Below are 16943 nucleotides of genomic sequence, written 5' to 3'. Positions count from 1 at the left end.
GCCCAGGAGGAGAGGGGTCCATGGCAATGCCTCCTCTGAACAGAATGACATGGTGTGACTCACTCTTCATTAATCATCAGAGAAGCTGGAGAAAAGCAGCCCCAAGATACAAATCTGTGGGAAACCCCCTGCTCCTGGAATGGATTGTTCAGTAGAATTGCTGCTCTGTAAATTAAACGAGAGCCATTTCCAAGACTTCTGTATTTTAAAGTCACTAGATTGCACACAGGGAGTCCTTGCAGGACCCAGACACTTCTGGCTTCCCTCTTCCTGCTAATGGTGCCCACCACCATGAGGCAGGTCCCTGCATGGTCTGAGACCTGGTGAATCGGAAGGGTCTTTCTGCAGCGAAGCGAAGCTCTGCTGAGCGGGGAGGACCACCCAGGCTGCCAGGTGACCAAATTCCACCCCCAGCACAGGGATGAATGTAAGCTGCAATTCCCAAAATGCATGCAAAGATCAGTGGGCTGTTGTGCAATTGTGTTTGAAGGAAAGCGGATCATCTGAGGTGGATGGCACGAGTCAGATCAGCCCTGAAAGTACACACTGAACCCAAGCAGAAGGGGTCTAACATGGCTACTAATCAGTCTTATGCACAGGATGCTCACCCTGCAGGCATTTGGGGAAGACAGAGAGAGACTGGGCTCTCTGGGGACTTCAAGACAAGAAACTTGAGTTTCAGTGCTTCGAAGATTAGGCAGCAGCTGAGCAGCTACTTCGGTCATTAAACATGAAGCACTAGCAGGTAAAAGCAATAGGAATCCCATATTAGGTGTGAAGTCCTTCTCTGGATTTGTTTTACTATATTTGCTTTTCTTTTCTGGTTATTGTTTCCCATCAAAAAGAGGAAAAAAAATCTAATTGCCATTTCCAGATGGTGTGTGATCTGAAGCAAGATCTTAGAGGGTGCATGGTCCATGCCAGCAATGCCTCTCATTTTGCAGGAGCACTGGCCTTTGAAGGGAGCTCCTTTACACAGGGCAAGGTGTACCTGCCTGATTGCAGAGTAATTAACGAGCCGCAGCAGGGCCCATCTCTGCCCAGTTCCACCTCTAATTGGCCAGGACAAAGACTGGCTCCTTCCTGCTGCTTCCCAGAGCTGTCAGTCACTGAGGGTCCCTCCTTACCCCACTTCCCCAGCCAGTACAAAAAGGCAGAGCAGGGATGATGGAGCATGGTGTGGTGTCTGGTTCTTCCTTGCTGGTCATCTGCTCACCTCTAACAGGACAAGAAGGTACTGCTCTCAAATTTTCAGAGGAAATTTTTAGGTGATAGGGCTGTCATTGTTCTATGAACTCCTGGTTTATGTTTGAATGTTTCTTACTTGGTTTAATTACAGAATGGAATTAGTCTTAATTAACATAAGGTTGCTTGTAGACCTGCCTGAAAGGTTAGATACAGCCTGTGCTGGTTTTGAGTGAAAAGTTAGTTCGGGTTGGGGTGTGCTGACAGCAGTACAGCAACTTTTTTGAGCTGCTGTTTTTCCCTAGTTCTGCTGTCATTAGCTCTTCTAATGCAATACTTCTAAGCCTTGGTGGGGAGAAAGGAGGTACTGGGTACCTCTTCTAAATATATTGATAACAAGCACTATGGTTTCTCTGACAAGAGCTTTCCTGAGTGAGGGAAGACTTTCTCCTCATTCCTCTGGTACCATAAACTATGTGAAACTTAAATGCTAGGTGGCTTTGCAAGCAGCACAGTTCCCTTCCTTCTGTAAGGGGAAGAGGCCCATTTTAAGGATCTTCCCTTAATGGGTACTAAAGGAACTTCTCCCTCTAATGAAGTCGGAGGGAAGGCTCACCAGCGACTTTGTCTTTTTATTTGTCTCTTTTCTTCTTCCTAAGCCGTGGTACTACTTGTATTTCAGCTGCAATGGCCTCTGCTATGCCTGACAAAGAGGAAGCTGCCAAGAGCTCCCTGGAGGTGAAGGAAGAGGAGCAGCAGGTAGGTGCTCCATGTGACGTGCAGTGAGTGGCAGCTCCTGGGTGCGGGTATGAGGAGGTGGCCCCGCTGTGGCGGGGGGGCTAAGCCTCCACAAAGTGAGGAGTTTCCTCTGCTCAGGCTGGGCCTGCAGCTTCTCTGGAAATGTGGGTGGCAGCACAGCCAAAAGAGTAGACCTGAAGACCCTGTGAGTAACCTCCTAGGCTAAGCAAAATAGCCTGGTTCTTGGCTAGGAGATGTGTTTATCGAACTTTGAAGTCAAGATCCTGCCTTGCTGCAGGCAATGCTTCTGTGGAAAGGCTCCCATGTTTCAGCAGTCCTGAAACCTGCTGTGCGTGCCTTACTGCCATGACCAGCAGCATGCTTCTTGCAGGCTAGTGCAAAGTCTGTCAACTTAAAACCAACCTGATCCTGTTCTCATGAAGCTTTTCCTGGAGGACTGGCTTGTTAAATACCTATACCAAATGAATTAGAGCTGGATATGGGTCCAGAAGCATTGAGGTTGCCCACAAATTCAGCTGTCCCTTGGGTAGCATTGTACTAGAGGAAGAGCTTGCTAGAATGGACCAACCATAAGTGTCAATGCTCCACAGCTTGTTTCTTGATTGAGTTGTATATTTTAAAGCAATTCTTCAAGAAGGGCAAGCCTTGCTTCCTCAACCAGTCTAGGTGACCTGAACAGGCAAACATAAGAGGAAGTTCAGTGTCATGTTTGCAGGCTTCATAGATCTTTTTTTTTTTTTTTCTCTTCTAGGATGCAGTAAATCAGGTGGCTAACCTGACCTTGGTCAGCTCTGCCTGTGACATGGTTTCCACAGCTTATGCTTCCACTAAGGAGAGCCACCCCTATGTCACATCTGTGTGTGATGCAGCAGAGAAAGGAGTGAAGAGTGTGACCAAAGCCACAGCCAGCTGTGTGCAGCCACTTCTGACTACACTGGAGCCTCATGGTAATCTCCTGTGGAAGGGCAGGTTTGCACCTGCCTGTGAGGGACTCTCTGGGTCCTTCCAGCTCTGGAAGGAGCCCTAGGATGTGGAAATGTGCCTCTCCATCACCATACTGAAAGGACTATTCCTGGCTTACAAGTAAGGCTAAAAAGCTGAGTCCTAGTTCAAGTAGTGTGATGGAGTGTTGCTCCCTGGAGGACCAGGACTTGACTCTGACTACCCTAAAGCTAATCTTGCAAGGTCCAAAGTATTAGGTGGCGGTTGCTTATAGTCAGATTCCTACAAGCTCGTGGTGGTGACAGGAAGAAGCCTCCTCCTGGAGGACTGTTACCTCTAAAAGTCCTGTTTGTCATGGCCCTTAAAGAACATGACTGTGGCATCTGAGAAGAAGCTCTAAACTTCTGGATGGAGAGGGGCTGTTCCTAATGGCAAGTGTCTGACCAAACAGTTCATGTGACAGGCCTGAGTTCACTCTAAGCCCACAGTGGGCATCCCTGGGCTATCAGTTACTATGTGATGCTAGATCCTTGGGATGTGGAGGCTTGAGCAGAAATGAAGGCTATGCATCTATTTATTCAGGAGCTCAAGAAGGTGCAGGAGGGGGACACATGTAGGTGGCTATGTCCATACAAGTAGAAATTGGCTGTTGTCAAAATGAACAGATCTGTGAGGAGACTAAGACAAACTGCTCTACAAATTCAGCTTACAACAACACACCTGGTCTGGTGATCTGGATGGAGACTCTTATCTAGGCTCCCCGCGGAGCAACATCCTCACAAAGGTAGGACTTGAGATGGAATTGCAGGAAAAACAAGTTTTGACACTCTTCTTTTTTTTTTTTTTTCCCCCCAGTTGCTGCAGCAAGTGAGTATGCCTCCAAGGGTTTGGATAAACTAGGAGAAAAGCTTCCACTCCTTCAAAAGCCAGTGGACCAGGTAGGAATCAAAGGCTGTGCTGTCCCTTGCTGGCAGAGGGGCCTGGTTCTTGCAGGGTTTTTGACCTTGGGAGTGAAGAAGGATTTCATATGAGGCACAAACTACCCCTAGGTGCATAATGCAAGCTCTTGCAGGAGTAAATACTCAGCAGACAGTGTTAGCTGTCCTCTCGGTGCAATTCAGAATTGTCTTCTCTGACATAAGTCTCCTTTTCCACAGATTATCTCTGACACAAAAGAGCTGGTGTCATCCAGAGTGGCTGATGCAAAGGATGTTATGAGCAGCAAAGTGATGGAGGTGATAGATGTAACTAAGGACACTCTTCAGAGCAGTGTGGAGGCTGCTAGATCTGCAGTGACCAGCAGTGTGGGGATGGTTATGGGCTCCAGAGTGGGCCAGACTGCTGGAAGTGGAGCAGAAGCTGTGCCCGGGAGAACAGAAGATGACTCTCTCCCCATTGGAAATGAGGAACTAGGTAAAGAAACAATATATGTGGCTATTTGTAATGGGAACCATCACACTGGGGATGGTCAGCCTCATTCCTCACTCCGGTACTCTGGAATGGGGCTAATGGGAAGTGCCATGCTGGAGGCTACCTGGCTCCTAGTCCAAGATCTCCTGATACTTGTATACTCTGTGTGGTAAGCATCTCTGGTCAGCCACCTACAGATGCTGTCTCTTTCCTCAGCTAAACTGGCAGCATCTGAGGAGGGTGCAGACATAATGTCTGTGGAGCAGCAGCAGGAGAAGAGGAGGTACTTTGTGCGGTTGGGGTCTCTCTCTGATGAACTTCGCCTGTTTGCCTACCTGCGCTCAACAGACAAAATGAAGCAGGTCTGGCAGGGCATGCAGGAGGCCCTTGCACAGCTTCACTGCGTCATTGAACTGGTAGGTAGAGCCTGGTTTTATGGCAGCAGGGGGACCAAATTGTTGGCTTGGTCTCAACTTTGTTACTGTAAGAGCTGTGCTGATCACCAGCAGATCTGTCTGTCTTGACACTCTGATCTTCCCCTGCCACAGATTGAAGTGTTTAAGCAAGGATTTAATCAAAAGTTTCATGAGGAGCAGGAGAAACTACATCAGATGTGGCTGGACTGGAGTAGGAAGTCTTCCAAAGAGAGTGGAGAAGAAAGCTCTGCAGAGCCAGAGGTACCCCCTGGGGAGGGGAAAAAAAGGGCTCTGGGCATCCCCTAAATTTTTTTTTTAAATATTTTTTTTTTTTTGGAAGTAACTCTGATCTTGTCCTTCCTGCTTCCTCCCAGGAGATGGAGTCTCTGGCCCTGCTCATGGCATGCAGTATCACACAGCAGCTACAAATCACCTGCTGTAAAATAGTGTCTGCAATCCAAGGCCTTCCCTCAAGCCTTCAAGATAAGGTGAAACAATCTCTTTGTACCATACGGGAGCTTCATGCTTCTTTCTCAGCAGCAAACTCCTTCCAGGACTTGTCCAGCGGTGTCTTGACCCAGGACCGGAGGAAGCTGGCTGTGATCCAGGAGTACATGGAGGAGCTGCTGGACTACCTGAAGAATAACACACCTCTGTCCTGGCTGGTGGGACCCTTCTCCCCCAGGGAGGAGGAAGTGGGAACCTCACAGGAGGAAGAACCCTTGCAGGAAAAGGAAGCAGAGACAGCAGGGGATCATGAAGCTTCCACCACCCTCATGTAAAGGATAAGGCCATGAGCACAGGTCTGCCTGGTATGACTCCAAGAGCTTGGTCTTAGCTTTATGTATCTCCACTCTCCAGCTGAGGGTGGGGCTGTTGCATCTTCAGTGATTATTGGGTACTGGTTAAATAAATCCTTAGGAGCTTCTAAGGAGGTAGTGGAAGTAGCAGGGCTGCTCTTAAGTGCTTGTAGCTGCCTTCAGGAATGGTGGTTGAGCTCTGGGCCAGGAGGAGAACGGAGCTGAAGCTCTGCAATGCTCCCACCTCCCTAGCAAGCTGTCCATGCTATGTTCTTCATCAGTGTATCTAGGCACTGCCAATATTCAACACAATGATTGCTGTTGGTCTTAAACCCTCAGCTAGTATACAATGTAAAGAATTTTCTTTTTAGAAGCTGCTTGTACTAAGTCATGACTGCTTAAAATAAAACTACTGCATGCAAAAACACTTATTGTCTCTAGTCTCTCTTGGAGAGGGACTGCAAGGGTGAGGATTGCTCAACACATGAACCATACTCTTTGCATCTCTTTAGTCCTTGATGTGGGACAGTGCAGTCAGGAATGCAAGAACTGGTGAGCAGTTGGTGGTACAGTAAGGATTGCAGCTGGTAAGCCCTGTACTGTCCTGGGAAGTACCAAGTTGTAATTCCTTCTCACTCCTAAGCCTGGAGGCATGTATATGGCACTTTGCCATGCTTGGAGAAGCTGTAGGGAGCTGTCAGGGTCCTGGCATCCCTTGTCACTAGTCCTCCTAGGTCTAATTCTCCTCCTGTAGCTGTCTGCTGCTACCTGGTGAAGACTTTAGTCTGTGGTGGGGTAGTGGGCTGCAGGAGCGGCTGCTTGGGAGAGATGTGGAGTCCTTGATGGAGGGTTGTTAGGGTGTAGGTGACAGATACTTACTGTCAGCACTGACCTCTCCTGGCCAGGAGATGTTTCGGTTGAGCTAAGAGCTCTTCAGCTGCTATGTGTGGCCCTCTTCCAAAGAGCTGGAACAGCCCAGTGCTTTCAGACTTGCCAGACAGTGATGTAGCTGTGGCTGACGGACAAAATGCCTATTGAACTTCTAGATGAAAGGCTCTGCTCCTTGCTTCTTGTCCTTCTGCCTTCAAGGAAAGAAGTGGATTCTGCTCCCATGTGAGTACTGTTTCTTCTAGACTTAATTTTTTTTTAAAAGTGGTTAAAATTCCTGTTTTCTGGAGGTTGGAAACAGACTGGGGAGAGGGTTTTCTTGGGGAGAGCAAGTATAGATGTGAAGAGGTGGAACTTCCCTGCTCTTTTAAATAGAAGTGAATGCTGTTCCAACAACACTCATAATCCTACGTTACTATGTGTCATGGCTTGGTGCTGTACTGTGGCAGGACCGTGTCATCCTTGGGTTTTGGCATCTGTTATTCCACTGATGCAACACAACCCCCTGATGTAGTAAAGCTTTGGATCCAACTTCATTGAGCTCAGCATGTCAGAGAGGCTATTGGACAACTGTCCAACCTGTGTTCCTCATGTAGCTACTAGCTTGTGTTGAAGGCAAAATAACAAGCCAATTTAAGTTGCCAGGCCAAGCTATTGTTGAGATCAGAGAGATAAATTGCAGGGGTCATCTCTCCACTACATGCTCTCTGATTACTGCCAAGCAATTTCTCTCTGGCAAAGAGCCTAAGGAGAGGCAGATCCAGTCTGCCTCATGTAATTATAGCTGAACTTGTAGGGTGGAAAGTGGGGCACTAACTGCAAGCAGCATTGGAGCTAGTCCTGCTGCTTGGTAGGAAATGCCCTGTATGTTGCCTTCTCAATAGCGAAGCTACACCTTGCCACCTAGGAGTGCCTGAATCCTATTTTTAAGCTTGCCGGGTTAAAGATGCTTTTTAAGAAATAGCTAGATGTTCCTGTGCTGCATCGACAAATCAAGTACATCTATTCTATATTAATATAGGTCTTATCCTAGCAAATCATGCTGCTTCTGCCTATGGATCACTGGGGCATATCCTTGCTTGTTGAGTAAATCTAATTCCTGCAAATGCTACTGGTTGCTCTTACCTTGGAGGCCTGGTGCATGATCTATGGACCCCTCTGTAGTTGCAGGTGGGAACTTAAATGCTGCATGTGGCTGGGGTCTCCATGGTTCCCTGTGCTGGAGCAGGACAGCCCAGCATCTGTAAGGCTTTTGTGAGTCTTCTGCTGCTACGGTCCACATGGCCTACAACAGGCTAAAATGACCTTCTCATGGCAGCTCCTAAAGCTCCACTTGAGAAGAGGAGGCTGAGTGGAAGCCTCTGCATGTGTTAACTCTTGCTTAACCTCAAAGGTTTGGGAACCATGGAGATGTTAGACCAAGCAAGAAGGGCAAAACTCTTGCAAAGACTAGCCATGGCTAGGAATAGTTTGACTTCTTACTTGTTCTTCCTCTTCTGGTCTCATCCATGCTGCAGAGACAGCAGGAGGATAAAGGTGAAAAGAAACTGGGAATGACAAATGAACTGGCTTTCTGCAATGTTTAAGATGGAAACTCATCTGAGCTCTGGGAGAGTATCCAGATTGTCCTCCATTTTATTCAAGCCTGTTTGTCTGACTATCCACACTTATTTTTGAGTCCTTTTGGATAGAAATAAGAAATGTGTTAGTAATGTGACAACCCTAGACAAACACCTTGGCAGGGAAGACATGCTTTGAGGTGTCTCTTCTGGCTCTTGGTAGCCCTTGGGAATGATGTAGTGTTCCTTGATTCTGATAATTATAGCCCAAGTGATTATATCTTGCCCTCCCCTACTGCTGTTCCTCCCTGCTTATGCTGTGGTCACATGTGATAGCTCAGTTATAGGCTGATTTGAATTTTAAATGCAATCACAGGGGCACTTGCTCCTTGTTTCCCTCTTGGTAGATGCCACCTCATCTTCCTCTGCCAGTTTGCTTAACATTTTAATTATTTAATTCTCATGTTAAGGTACTTCTGCCTTTCTTTATTCAGTCCCTGCTGTTCAGTGTTCAAATGCCTGACTTCTAGGTCAGGGAATGTGCTGACATCGGTTGAAGGCCTCCTTGGGCATCACTCCAAAAGGCTGTCACTTTTTCATGAGTTGAGTTAGGAGGCATTAGCCAACATGTTACTATGACCTCTAACTGGCAAGGGTAACTGCTTAAGGAGGGTTTCCCAAGCAGCTTTGTCATGAAGGCAACAGATTGGGAAACTGGAGTTCTTAGTAAGTGCTGAAAGACAAAAGCTCTCTAGTTTCTTGCAAGGAGCTTAATTTCCCCTTTTCACTTCCATGTTTCTTGGTACACTTGGACGTTGTCATCCCTTCTGCAAAAGCTGTGCTATTGCCTGCTGTAAAATAACACTATGCTTAAAAAAAGTTTGTGACCTCCCTGAAGGGCTGCTTGGGTAGCTGGGGCCCTGCTCAGGTGTGAGCTCTCTGGGTTCCAATTGTTCTATGACCTTAAGTCCCTGTGGTTGGGGAACTTTAAGACCTTCAAAGCTTATTGGAATTAATTTGCAGTGGAAACTGGATGAAATTTCTGCTCTTAGTGCTGAAAAATGAAGATGCTGTGACTGGCTGGTGTGGGAGCAGAATCAGATTGTGAGACCTACTCTGCTAGGTCTTCCTCCTCCTGCTGTCTAATGTGGGCAGGTAGGAATTTTATTTTGCTGGTTAGCACTTGGCCCTGTGCTTTCCCATTGTAACTCTCCCCATCCCCACATCTTTCCTATTGCACCTCATTTCCTTGCATTAAAGGAGGAAACGAAGTGCTTCAGTGCATGGGAGAGAACCCTGGAGAGACTTCACTGTGCTCCAAGTTGGATTGTGCCAACCTGAAATGATCAGGTGAGACCAGCGTGGGTTTAGGAGCCCCTGAGAATATACATTTGTCTGCTGGAGAAGGACACAAGTGCTTTTAGTAGCAGCACTTTGTGGTGACCTGTACTCCCAGTTGAAGCACACCAATGCTTTTCCTACTAAAATCTTTGCTGGTGTCAGCGTTCAACTCTTCCTTCTTTCAGAGGCTTCTGCCAGGGGCCTCTTCTGGCAGGTCCTGGCAAGACTTTTTGCTAGACAGCTTTCCTTCCTTCTGCACTCTGCGGATGGCAGAGGAGGGAAGGTGGTCAATAAATCTGCTTCAAATTGCCTTACAAACCAAGCATGAACTCGTGACAATTCCAATGTGGTCTTTGCATGGCTTGTTAAAACCCCTGATGCCTCCAGGAGCGACAGGCGTCTGACCTGATCGATAGCTCAGCTGCCCTTTACTGCTGCAAACAAGGCAAAGTACCTTCTGTGAATACAGAGCACCGCTAGCAAATAATTACCTTTGTTGTGCTTTCTGGACACTAGCGCCTGCCCCTATGGTAATGAAAATCCGTTTGCAGAAGCAGTTAGTTTGCAGTATTGACTTCCTGGTCTTCCTCTGATTCTCATATTTATTTAGATTCAGCAATGGCTTGAGGTTCTCCAGCAGTGAATTTGGAGGGGAGGTGATCCAGAGGATAATTAACAAACCGAATGCTGACATGGTTGGATTTTATGCCATCCTCAGTACTGATACTTTCTTGTTTGTTTGCACTGAGCTTGTTTCATAAACTCTGATGGGAGCTTAGTGCGGGAGGCAGGCTGGCAGACAGGCGCGTTCCTGCCCATTTCTCCCCGTGTGCCCTGTCCTACCTCCCATGCCACCATGCCTTCCCCCCTAGGGAGTTGTTAGAGGCAATTATCTGGGAAAGCTAAGTGAGGGCAAGAAACAGCAACTAAGGGAAGGGTGTGGAGGAGTTTGAGGCTAAGGCTGGGGAGAGGTCGAAGGGGAAAGCATGAGAGGGGTGGGAGAGAGCTGGAGGTGGAGACACCAGGAGGGCTGGGGCCAATTAGAGAGCAGGTGAAAGGCTGGATAGAAAAATAGTGGATTGGGATTAAAGGTGAGAATTCAATGTATATGGGGGAGGAGGGGTAAACTGAGCATCTGGAAGATTGGAGCAGAAAAACGAGAAGAGCAGGGAAGTGCTGTATAGAGAGGGGTTCAGCTGGGGCAGGACTTGAGCAAGGTGGAGAAGACTGGAGGATGGGAGAGGAACCAGATGGTAGGGAGTTAGAGGCTCCTTTGCTTAAGGGCACTGTGTGTATGTCCCTTATCAAGTTGTCTCACTGGCTGTCTCAGTGCAAGGCAAAATAATCTCTGCCTTTGCCAAGTAAATGTTGGAGAAAAACAGATTCCTTTGCAGGAGGGACTCCAGGAGACGTACGCTGCATATAACCACTCTCGCACCGACCATCCTGCGAGGTGGTATCATCACATACCTTGGTTTTTCAGGAGCTGTTATTCCCTAGGACAAAAGACATCCTCAGCTTTCTCATTTGAGGAAACGCCAACTGCCTGCATCTTACAGTGGCCCTTCCCCTAGCAGAGGAATCGGAGCTTGGTTTTGTGCACGCTGTCCTCACTGAAACACCGCTCCGCCTGCATTGGCTGATTTTGGAGGAACATCTGGCTGGCATCTTCACAGGCACCTCTCGCCTGGGGAATGGTGTGCTGCCTCCCCTCTCTGCTCCACCTCTCCTGTGGGATGGTTATTGCAGCTGTGAGCTGAAGGTCACTTTAAATGTCATCTTCATTTAGCTGCCTTGATGGGGTAATTATAGCTGAAAATACAAGGCTTACCAAACAAATTACAAACCAAGTGCAGTGTTTACCCTGTAAGAAACTGATTGGAAGCACATGCCATTTTGTGGAACAGAGAAAAGCAATTTTAGGGCTTTGAAATATATATTTTTTTTTTTTGCTTGTAATGTCTCCTGTTGCATGTGTTGTGCTCTGTCCCTTCCCACTGATCCTTAGCAGATCAGGGCATGACACACAGTCTATGTGATGCTGTGGTTGGTTTTTCCCCACTGGTGTGCCCTGGTCTGGATCCCCTCATCCTCTTAGCAAGTCTGAACCATGACACCAAGGAAGGCAAAAAAGCCTCAGCTGCAGACCACATGAAGGCTTTTATGCTTCATTGATGGTCCAGGCACTGGAGGATTGGTTGTAAAGCAGGGAAGATCAGACCTTAGGTGGTCCTGAGCACTTCTGAGCTCTCTTGTTTGCCAGTACTCCCTGGTCATCCTCCAGAGATGGCTCAGCTTGGTGCTGGGCAGAGCTGGGTTAAGGAGCAGAGGATCTCTTGGGCTTTGTCTGTGGCAGAGTAGTTCAAGTAGTACAACCTGATGAGCACAGGTGAAAACACAGCAAAATGCGCAGGTACAACAGGTGTCAACAGCGTAGTCCCTGGATGAAAGCAGTGGCAGTACAAGCAGGCGAACAGCTTGTGTGCAGCAGATGAATTGGAAGTTCATTAGCTTCTCTGTGGAGATGGGAGGACAAGAAGACATCCAGGAGCTGAGGGGCTGCAAATTCATGTTCCTTGTGTGGACATCCTCATGTATGTGTTCCTTATGCTGTGCTGGGGTAGGGTTGTGCCTCCTCCAAGGACTGCACTGGCTGCTAAGTTACAAAACCCTCACTTTCTGCACAGCAGGTCTGTATCATCATAAAAACCATACTGGAGCAGATGCGAGGCTTATCTTATGCTTACCGAGTACTGCTCACCTGCTCCAGGTCCAGGCTCTGGAAGCTGGGCTGAAGAAGCAAGGGGCTTTATTTTTGTCACTTGCAATTTAAACCCAGAAACAAGAATAAGTAATGGAGTTGATTTAAAAAAAAAAAGCAGACTTTCAATGCAATCTTTGACCTCCATGTTTTCCATTTTACTTCCTTCAAATTCCTGTGAGGCTAAGCAAATTTTTACATTGTGAAACTCAGGATTTCAGGGGCTTTCTTTTTCTGACTCTGATTTACAGTCACAACTGGAGAATCTCAACCACAGGTAAGAAAATTTGGTACACTTCTACCTCTTGGGTTTAAAAGCTGTAGAATGAAACAACACAGAAGTAAGGGAGAGCCCTTTCCAGGCAACACGTATCGCTTTCAAGTCTGGTGGTTCTGCAGATCCTGGCTCAGGGTTTTCCAGCCTTCCTGTTGTCAATATTGCTGTGAAGAGTTTGGCTCAAAAGAGAGACTGCAGAAAACTCAACAGCATAAAGGCGGTAAAGGACAGAGGTCCCAAGAGGGCGGTTTCATTCCCCTGTGGCTGAGCTGGCTGTTTCCATTTTCTCCCAAGAAACCCATTCACCAGAACATTAATGTGAAAAAATCAGAGCAGAGAAAGCAAATTCCAAGATATGATTTATTTGGGTTTTCTGGTTGATTGCCAAAATTGGATCATCATGCCTTGTGACTGTCCATGAGGTATTGCTACTGGGAAAAGCCTGCTCTTTGGCCAACTCCTGAACATTAAAACACTGATCGGGGTGGGGGGGGGAGCCCATGAAAGCTGTTTGTAAGTGATCAACCACTGCAGCCCAGTGAGGACTCCTCTTTTTGGAAGTTACCATCAGTAATTGTTTTGTACTTTGAACCAACCCCCTAGATTTACATCTTAAAATACCTTCCTTAGGAAGTGGTGGAGCTGAACAGCCTTTGCTCCTGTGTGCTGGCCCCTGCAGAGCAGGCAGCCCCAGCCGCAGTGCGGGGAGGAAGGAGGGTATGTTAGCCCCATCACATAATCCCCTCTGCAAAACACTGATTATTTACCCCTGTTGCTTGTTCAAAACTTTGCCTGGTTGTCAGTGTTGTACTTAAGCCAGGTTGTTTTTATATAAAGGTGAGGGTCTTAAAGGTTTAGTTGCTTTTAGGTGCAGGAAACAGTGGGATCTGATTGATTCTGTAATGGCATCCCTTCTCGTGCACTTCCCCGAAGCTTTAGCAAGCCACCGCCCCATGTCGATGTTAGCATTCCTGTGCAGCTCGAGTGCTGCCTGCAGATAGCAGACATGAAATTTGGAAAGCTGGTGGCTGAAACTTTTCTGATGTTTCTTGTGAGCACTCTGCTCCCCGTTGAAATTCTTTGTTTCACTGCCTTTGGGGGAATGGTGGGGCTTTGAAGACTCAGTTGCAGTTATTAACATCAAAAGCCAGAGAGCAATAAAGGAAACGCTGTTCCAGACTGCTTGCTCTTCCTGCAGAAAAAAAACCCAAACAAAACGCAGGCATTTCAAGTGCTGCAGCAACATCTCTGCTACAGATAGGAGTCGGCTGAATCAGCTCTGCCTCCTGTGAGATGGGCTGGGGAAACCAGCAGGTACAAACCCCGGTGCAGCTCGGTAGACTCCCCGCATGCAGAGCCTGTAAGCAGTGAGGTTGCTTCCATTTGCACTTTCTCATGTTCACTGCTACTGCTGTCTGGTGGAGTGGGTGGGTGAGGGACACAGGGCACTGGCAAAGCCACCAGGATGGGAGTTCTGCCCATCTGCTGGTCTTGTTTTGCCTTGCATGTTGTGTCCTCTTTTCTCTAGGGTTGGGATACTCTGGCAGCCAGACCTCCCGGCCATGCCCCAGCAAGAGGCCTGCGGTACTGAATGATGAGCACATGTGAATGGCTCGCAGCCCGAAGAGGTCACAGTTTAGATAACCGTCGTTACAGTTTTGCTCTGTGTGAATTTTCTGCCTCTGGACCCAGTTTTTTTTCCTCTGCCAGCTTGGTGTTTTGCTTAATTAGATCTATTTGCCTTTTTATCCCGTGCAATGCGTGTGCCCTTGGACAGAGGTCAGGTGTTGGTGTGGTGAGGAGAAGCAGTCTTGTTTCGGGCAGCCCCACAATCTGTATGCAGGTACCTGTTGCATCCTTCAGCTGAAGTCCCGATGGGGAGCTGCTGGTCTCGGGATGTGCATCTCGGATCAGAGCAATGCAGAGTGAGTTACTACCGCAGGTGGATGATCCCGTTGTGCTTTTCCTGAGAAAAGGTATATAAGGGCTGGTATCCCAGCTAAATTATTACTACTCCCTTTTTGTACGTGCTGGATTTTGAATGGGCTGCCTCTCTTACTGTAGACGCACCAGCAACTGCAAGGATTGCAAGGTCTTGCTGCAAAGCCTAATAACGCTTGTAACCTAAACAGTAAGAGCTCAGTGGCAGAAGGCTCTCTGGCCATCCTAGGCAGGAGCATGGCTGCTGCCTTTGGCAGAGCCCAGAGGTCTCTCACCTGGCACAAACTCTGCTCTTGCAGCTGCAGCTCCAGGGGACCCTGAAGTGAAGTTTGATTTTTTTTTTTTAAATTCTCTTTTTCTTTCCCACTCTTACAGAAATAGGCCCAGAGAAAACCTGCTGTTGGGTAATCTATAATGCAGTGTTTGAACACAGCAGGATCAACACCTGAAATTATATTCTCCTGTGGAATTGGCAAGGCTTTGAAGGATGAATGCTATATAACAACCTTAAGTTTGTACCAGAGGGTCTCCAGGCATGGGTGGTTAGGACAAAGAGTTGAAGCCCTGACTGGAGTCAAGTAAACACGAACTTGGAGGGAGAAGGCAGGCAATTCTGGTGAGCTGGGAATGGAAGACCCAGCGGGTGACCCTCCATCCCTCATGACGTGGGTGTCTGGGTTTAACCAGGTCCCTGCTGCTGCCGTCACATGGAGAAAATGTGTCCCTTGTTCCTGGCAAAGTGGTGGCAGAGGAAGCCTTGCAGGACCACGGGATGGCTTCCTTTCTCTGATCCTTGCAGCAGGTCAGCCTGAGCCCTTCTCGTCCCGTTTGTCCACCTTTGCACAGAGCTGGTCTTTTTCTTCAAGGAGGGGACTTGATGGTTGGGTTTGTGGCATGGAAAGGGGCAGTGAGGGTCCTGGGAGAGAAGGAAGACTGCTGTGATGGGTGGAGTGGAGGGGGACACACTCATCAGGATGAACTGGATTGCTAATAGCCTCCCTCACTTTTCTTCAGGAAAAACTGAAAGGCCTTAATTTATTTCATCATGGCCTGTGGATTTAACATGGGAAAACGTGTGTGGCAGATCCAGAGAGAAACTCCCCAGTTCCCAGGGGAGCCTTGCTGCCTGCTTTATCAAAGACATGTATGCAGTACAGAAACTTTTGGTGTCACCTCACTGGAACACAGAGAAACCACAAAGGTGGGTGTGGTTTTTTTTTTTTGTCCTCCCTCTGTTTGGATGTTTTGGGGAGGGAGGTGGGAGATACCTGAGCAGGAAAATGAAACCACTGATTTTGGTAACGACTGCTGGCTTTGCAGGGAGACCGATTGCTGCAATTTCTTGGTGATTTCAGGAGGCACTAGGTAGCAGTTATGGGAAATCTACTTTGTTTCTTCACCCTAATTGGGGGTTAAGCTCCAGGAGCCTGCTGGCAGGTAATGACCAGGAGGAGCTAACGTGTTAAGGAGCTCAGAAAAGAGAGCTCCTTATAGATGGAGGAAAATGCAAAAGGCTGAGATGCCATGGACATTTACTGGCTGGGGGCTGGGGAGACCCTCCTCCCTGGGGGGTGCTGGAGCCCCTGGATGAGGGGACCCTGCCCTTGCTGGGAGCGGAGGGGCTGCGGCTGCTGCCCTGGGCAGAAGGACCTGCCACCATCTCCTTGTGGTGCTCCTCCTGCTCCCGGGGAATGGGGGTGCTGGGGGGGCCGCCAGGACCCCATAAAGGATGGCATCCCAGGTGCTGGGGTGCTCATCTGCATTGGGGCCTGCAGGGCTGCTGGAGGGGGCAGAGAATCACGTGCACAAGTAAACCTGATGGGAGCAGGCTGGTGTGCACGGTGCAGGTGGTGCCTGTCTTTTTCCCTGTACTTCTCATTTTGGGTACAATTCACTACTCACAAGCTGCTACTTGGTATTAGGTGTCCTAACCGGTGTTGTCTGGTCCCCCATGTGGCTCCTCTTTTTGATGGATATGGGCAGGCACTGCAGCATCCCACCCAGCACCACAGGCTGAGGGGTTCAGCCTTTCCTGTAACGCCTCTGGTTATCCCTCCTCATGTAGCTGGGTCTCTTTGAACTCCTTTCCTTGGGCAACTCTTACAATGACATCCAGAGGTCAGTATTTGTGCAAGAAAACAATTCTAACAATTTCATTTTTTCCATCCTGCTTTCTCTGAAATTTGTGAAGAATGCTGCTGGAAACGCACCTTGGCGAAGCTTAGAGAAAAGCCCTGTTTCTCTTTGCTCTTTCTCATCTGATTGCAGACTGTTTGATTTGGGAAGTTGCTCTGTTGGAAGTGGGAAGGAAATTCTCAGGCTGCTTCTCTGCTTGAATTGTACTGGAGGCTCCCTTTCTAGTTAGATGCCCGCAGCAGTCTCATCCGTGGGGAAAAAAATTCAAGGGGAGCGTCCAGGGCTGTGAACATCTTCCTGAGAGGATGCACCAAAGTGTTCGGCCACCTAATGTGGTCCCTCAGCTGCGATGAGGATAAGTGATTTCTCAGCATCCCCCTTTTAATTAGGGGAGAGCTTGCCAAAGGGCATTCTGGATAGCTGTCACTTGCCATCCACGTTCCCAGAACTGGCGGAGCTGGAAGAGGTTTCAGTGTTTCTCAGGGGTTACAGAAAACTTTTCTGGCTTCTGGAAAAGCCCCAGCTCTG

The 16943-nt window shown here is 48.2% G+C and overlaps 1 protein-coding gene across 1 annotated transcript; it reads left to right on the top strand.

Moving 5' to 3' along the window:
- The first annotated feature begins 1167 nt into the window (after positions 1-1167).
- On the top strand, positions 1168-5494 carry LOC142416995 (perilipin-3-like). Its single transcript, XM_075517221.1, has 8 exons — positions 1168-1189; positions 1805-1944; positions 2696-2891; positions 3742-3824; positions 4044-4299; positions 4513-4712; positions 4845-4973; positions 5087-5494. Exons 1-8 carry the CDS (start codon positions 1168-1170, stop codon positions 5492-5494), a joined length of 1434 nt encoding a protein of 477 aa, XP_075373336.1.
- The last annotated feature ends 11449 nt before the right edge of the window (positions 5495-16943 follow it).

This window comes from Mycteria americana, chromosome 14 (assembly GCF_035582795.1).
Source record: "Mycteria americana isolate JAX WOST 10 ecotype Jacksonville Zoo and Gardens chromosome 14, USCA_MyAme_1.0, whole genome shotgun sequence".
Lineage (NCBI taxonomy): Eukaryota > Metazoa > Chordata > Aves > Ciconiiformes > Ciconiidae > Mycteria > Mycteria americana.
Note: the sequence above shows the minus strand (reverse complement) of the source record. Positions and strands in the feature narration are given on the sequence as shown.